The sequence below is a fragment of the Nicotiana sylvestris genome, chromosome 10, assembly GCF_000393655.2.
Source record: "Nicotiana sylvestris chromosome 10, ASM39365v2, whole genome shotgun sequence".
Classification (NCBI taxonomy): domain Eukaryota; kingdom Viridiplantae; phylum Streptophyta; class Magnoliopsida; order Solanales; family Solanaceae; genus Nicotiana; species Nicotiana sylvestris.
The window spans coordinates 72,040,325-72,046,150 of record NC_091066.1 but is presented as its reverse complement, the minus strand read 5'-3'; the positions used below and the strand labels follow the sequence as shown (position 1 = coordinate 72,046,150).

General features: G+C 40.4%; 1 protein-coding gene across 1 annotated transcript; it reads right to left on the bottom strand.

Moving 5' to 3' along the window:
• Positions 1-5,068: 5,068 nt before the first annotated feature.
• On the bottom strand, positions 5,069-5,467 carry LOC138879502 (uncharacterized). The gene has a single exon (XM_070159115.1). It carries the CDS (start codon positions 5,465-5,467, stop codon positions 5,069-5,071), a length of 399 nt encoding a protein of 132 aa, XP_070015216.1.
• Between the last annotated feature and the right edge of the window lie 359 nt (positions 5,468-5,826).

The window sequence follows — 5,826 nt, the reverse complement described above, 5'->3', positions numbered from 1 at the left end:
GAAGTACGAGGCAAATTGAAGAGAGTAATAAAGAAGTGGGTGTTTGTTGTCAGTGTCAGCACTCTGCTGCATAAAAGTTAAGACACTGTCGGGAGAAGTAGTTCTGTGTTAGAGAGATGAGATGGAAATTTTTACAGTTTTTGGTGGGCTGTCAACTGACAATATGCATATGAATTAGCTGTAAGCTGTGTGTGATGGGAATTTGCTGGGAATGGAGTGATATTGACGGAAATAATATCAACTTGTACTTTATAAGTGAAAAGAATGTGACAAGGAACAACAAACCTCGGAAGCATTTTGAGGACCTCTTTCACCTATCACAATATCATTTATTTTGATCTAATAATGGGTTCATCAACAACTACAAACTCGGTCTAATTTCACAAGTGAGATCCGCAAGGTAATGTATATACAGACCTTACCGCTACCTTATAAAAATAAAAAGGTTATCACACTTATGCTGAAAAAGAAAAACAATAGTATAGAAGCCACAAAAAAAATAACAGCAAGATAATAATCAGTGTAGAACACTTTGAGCTTGAGTTCACGTGCCCCATGCTTTAATACATAGATATGCCCCTGAGTATTTGTGCTCATCTTTTATTCTATTGTTATGTATTATCTTAATTCATTTATTATTGAAAACCTATCTGATAACGCCAAATTATGCCTTATACAAGGACACACACGGACGTAGTAAATATAATCTGAGTAATTCTGCCCAGATTCGAACCACAGAGAATTAACCTATCAATTACTTTTGTCGGATTTACTAAATTCACAGAATCAATTTCCCCAAACTTTGTAATTCACAATTGGTGATATTTCTAACAACTAAAAAACTAAAAATAATTAACAGCTGAAAATTAACTATGCTTGATGTGTAAACAGTTGGAATAAGGTCTAAGGCAATGGTTTCCCCCATTGGTGATTTCCTTGGTTGTATGTTTCTTATAGCAATGCCTTAGTTGTCTCTATCAATCAAGAACTCTCCAGTTATCATAAATCTCTCTCAAACAATTATGATAATTTACTAGACGCACTCTCTCAAGCTACGCTAGCTAGATTCACATTACCGTTCTTTTAGATTGCACCCGAGGTATCGTTATCTCTAATCCAACCTCTAAACCCTCGGTTATGACTCTCGTCTATACTCCGGGAGTGATGTTATTCAAGCAACTACCTAAATATGCACTCTCTCTCAAGAAGATACATAATAAATAGGAACGGATAATTGAGGCCCCTTTCAACTAACCACAATTAAAACGTAGATGAACAAATAGAGATTAACAACCAATTCAAACTATATTACTATCACAACCAAGTCATCCCCAACGGGTTTCACCAAAACCTTAGATTAAAGTATTTAACTACTCATGACAACGTAAGAATAAACTACGAAAATATTCATAATGGAAAATTGCAAGAAAAATAGAAGAGAATAAGAACTATGATGTTTTGGGTGATCTCTCACACTTGTTCTTCTTGCAAAAGTAATCTCCAAAATAAGCCCCCCTTTTTCTTGGGCGAGTTTCCTACATCTTATAAGGGTTTTACAAAAGCTTTCCCGAATTGACACTTTGGCCCCTTAAATTTCTGGACTGTGAACATGTCGTCGCGGCCGCGGCGTCGTCCGCGGCGCTGACCGTGGAGAACACTGACTCCAACCCCGGCGTGGACCGCGGTGGCAACCGCGGTGAGTATGTTGGGCCTTTTTATCTCCGCGTTCCTTCTCTTTTTGCTCTTTTGTGTTTGGGTATTTCTTGAGTGGGTGTTTTTCTTCACGTTATTGCCTCTAAACACTTCATGTTGCTTCCTCACATCTTATATTCCCTGCGAAACCAAATAGCATTAATTAAAGCATTTTATTGGCAACTTACATTATAAAATAACAACAAAGCATGGGCAATTATGGTGTAAATAACAACTATATAGCCTATTATCAACACCCCACACTTAAATTATTGCTAGTCCTCGAGCAATTCACCACACTCCATAAAAATTCATTCCCTATGCTTTTCCCTCAACGACTCACGCCATGAACATTTCACAAGAGTTACACCTAGTAGTGAGCAGCTTTTACCTCAAGAATCAAGTTTTTCGTACCCTGTAACATTTGCACTTACTCAAACCACTCTACACAATAGTCAAGATGCACCTTTCCTTTGTGAATCACATGCCCTCACATCACACAAGAGAGTAGTTCCATATATATAATGATAGTGATAACAATTAGGAACTCAAATAGACAGAATTCACTCACTCTCCAAAAAGAACATTCGCATGTCACAAAGATGCACCATAAGCTTGCCCCTAGTGTAGTACTCGACTAATCGAGCCCCACTCAGTCTAAGATCAATAGGACTTTATTTGGTTGTAATGTAGGCTAAGGGACGGGTAAGATACATTTAGATATAGTGACTAACCTCCCTAAGCACTTTTAATACAATTACGTTGAACTTAAAAATCATCATTTTGTAAGCCAACACTCCACCACATTTATTTAAACATCCTCATACATTAGGTGCAATTTGTACAAGCTACCACTTATTAATCACTACAAAATATATGAACTTTTTTTCGTGGTGCTTTTCTTTTTACGCTTCAAATTCTGCACATTTTCTCTATTTCCATGGTTCCACTTCAAAAACCAAACCACCACCCCACACTTTTGTTTTTACATAATCTCAATACCAATCTAGTGCTTAATGAGAGGGAGGAAAATTGGTTCAAACAGCAGGCTATTCAAGCAAGTGGTTAAGGTTCACATTGTGGTTGCCGAAGAAATAGGTTTATAGACTCAACGGGGTTAACTAAGATGTAATGCATTCAGGTGGGTTCACTTTATATGTCTGGCTCAACAAAGAAATGCCTATATCACTTCTAAAACCGAATGAAGCTACTATTTCGCTTTGCAAACACACAGGGCAAGTTCTAGGCATCAAATGTACAACATGGAATACAATGATACTCACACCCACATGGCACATGACTCACTCCGGATTAGTTTATCAAAACATTCTTTTTTGAGTGTTCAAGTTAGGTACAAACATACAATTTTTAAGGCACTTAAACAAGATTCAACCCTTGAAGCTAAGCGCTACACTCTAGCATCTATCGTGTTTAGGAGTAAGAACGCTAAGGGTTTTTCTTCTTCAATTTTAAACTCTTCGCCCATTAATCCTAACCTAAAACAAAAAAATCTACCTATACCCAGTTCAAGCTAAACCCTTGAAAAAGAACCGTGGCCCAAAGAAAAAACAAGGGGAAGTTACTACACTACCTAAGAAATAAAAAAATCTTTTTGGTGTTTTCTATAGACTAGCTTCCCTCAAGAAAATTGTCTAAAGAATCTGTCATTAGGAAGAGTCTTTATATTTCCAAAAAAAAAAAATTTTGCTCGACTTGGTCCCTCAAGAACCCCGCCGAAAGAGATCCATCGTCGGGACAAGTCGCTTCTATTTTAACTTCCTAAAAATAAAACTGTTACTTTATTTCTAAAGTCACTAACACAAAACAAAACCAAGAACAACAAATAGATAATATTCACAAGTACAACATACAACGAAGTCCCCCACCCCACACTTAAAATTAAGACATGCCCCCATGGCTTGACAATATAAAAAGCAGTGAGGTAAAGAAACTTCCCTGAAGGGTCACTCTTGATCCGAAACTGTGTCTGGGTTCACGCTGCAGGTGCGACCCAGTGCTCTCAACCATCCCATGAACTTCTTTTCCGACTTCACCTATCGTCAGCCACAACATAAATACGGGTCCCCAAGTCAGCGATGGAGGTCCGCAGTCCAGTCATTTCCTGCTCCAAAGTAGCCATCTGAGTGCTCCGGCGTGGTTGTGATGATTCTGCCTCGTCCCTTCTAGGAGGGGCTGTAATCTCAGTAGCTTCAGTAGCATCAAAATCATCCTCAGACTCATCAGACAAGTCATCATTGCGTCGTACCGGCTCTCTTCCCTCTTGCCCAATTTTTCTCGCCCGGAAAGGGGTTTTTATAGGTAATTTCCCATCAACTCGGGAGTTCTCAGGAACCTTAGCAAGGCGGCATAGACGGGTGACAAGCGAAGGGAAGTAGTGGCCTTTGCTTAGTTCAGGCGATCGGATGAACATTTCTTCAGAGAGGACTTGGGCGACATAAAACCCTTGGTGAGTCATGAAGCAGTAGACCATAGCGGCCCGTGGCCCATTTATATCGATGGTATTGCTGGATGGTAGCAACCGAGTGGTGATGACAGTGAGCCAACATTTGGCCTCCCAAGTAAGAGACTTAGAGTGTAGAGTCGTCAGTTGTGCTTCCCATTTGGGCTGTCTGCCAAACCATCACCCACCAACAACACCATTCCACACAGTCAAAATACAGCCCCTTCACCAAACATATGCTAAAAACGAAATTACACTAAAAAGAAGAAGAAAAACTAAACAAAACAAAATCCTATCACTAACACTACATTAGAACAACACTAACTAGCATAATACAACAAAAAATAGAAGGAAAAGAGAAGGGGGGGTCGGAATCATACCTTGGGGGGAAGAAGATGAGGGGTGTTGTGAAGGAGGAAGAAGAAGAAGAGAGTATGGAGGGGAGGGTTAGGGTTTAGAGAGAGAGAGGGAATTAGGGATTTTAGGGGGGAGGGGATCATTTATTTTGATTTAGGGAAGGGTTATGTTGTGTTTTAAAATTAAAAGAAGAGTGGAGAAAAAGAACAAAACGAAAAAAAATAAAAATAAAATAAAAAAACCAGCAAACATGGTACGCCTTCCGCGATCGACGTCGCGGTCTGAGACAGTGTCTCCCGCAATCGTCACCGTGGTTCGAGCCGCGGCCGCGGTGAAATATTAAACCTTCAGTGATTTCCGCGGTCCTCGCCGCGGACCGCACCGCGGCCGCGGTAAATTTTGTCGACCAGCAGTGTCTCCCGCAGTCCTGGTAGCGGCTGGCAATTTTTTTTTGTCTTCTAAACACGAAGTTACATACTACACTTAAAATACATTCGTGGGTTGCCTCCCATGCAGCGCCTGATTTAACGTCGCGGCATGACACAAGTAGTTGAGCCTTCACTCCTCATTCGCGTAATGGGGTTCTTTCAAATTGATCATCATTGTATCCCATTTTTCTTCAGTTATTCCAAGGTAATGTTTCAACCTTTGCCCATTTACTGAGAACTTGTTTGTCCCATCTTCTGACTCAATCTCAACAGCTCCACTTGTAAACATTTGCACCGCTCTAAATGGCCCGGACCATCGGGACTTTAACTTACCTGGAAACAATCTCAGCCTTGAATTATACAATAATACATTGTCACCGGGTTTGAAATTTCTGTCCACAATGTGCTTGTCATGCATCTTCTTCATTCTTTCCTTGTAGAGCCTCATGCTTTCAAAGGCTTGATATCTAAATTCTTCCAGCTCATGCAACTCTGTCAGTCGATTTTGTCCAGCTGCTTCGGGATCCATGTTCAATTATTTCAGTGCCCACCAAGCTCGATGTTCTAGCTCACAGGCAGGTGACAGGCCTTCCCAAATACCAACTTGTATGGTGACATACCTATTGGTGTTTTGAACGCAGTTCTATAGGCCCAGAGTGCGTCATCAAGCTTCTTTGCCCAATCAATTCGTGTGGCATTCACTGTCTTGGTTAGTAGACTTTTTATCTCCCTATTGGACACTTCAACCTGCCCACTGGTTTGCGGATGGTAAGGGGTAGCCACCTTGTGGTGTACATCATACTTTGTAAGCAATTTCTCGAAGGCTCTGTTACAGAAGTGAGTACCTCCATCACTGATGATCGCTCTTGGTATCCTAAATCGGGTGAA

Bases quoted from the DNA above. Each gene is read 5' to 3' on its own strand.
- LOC138879502 (XM_070159115.1), bottom strand. From the start codon at position 5,467: ATGGATCCCGAAGCAGCTGGACAAAATCGACTGACAGAGTTGCATGAG.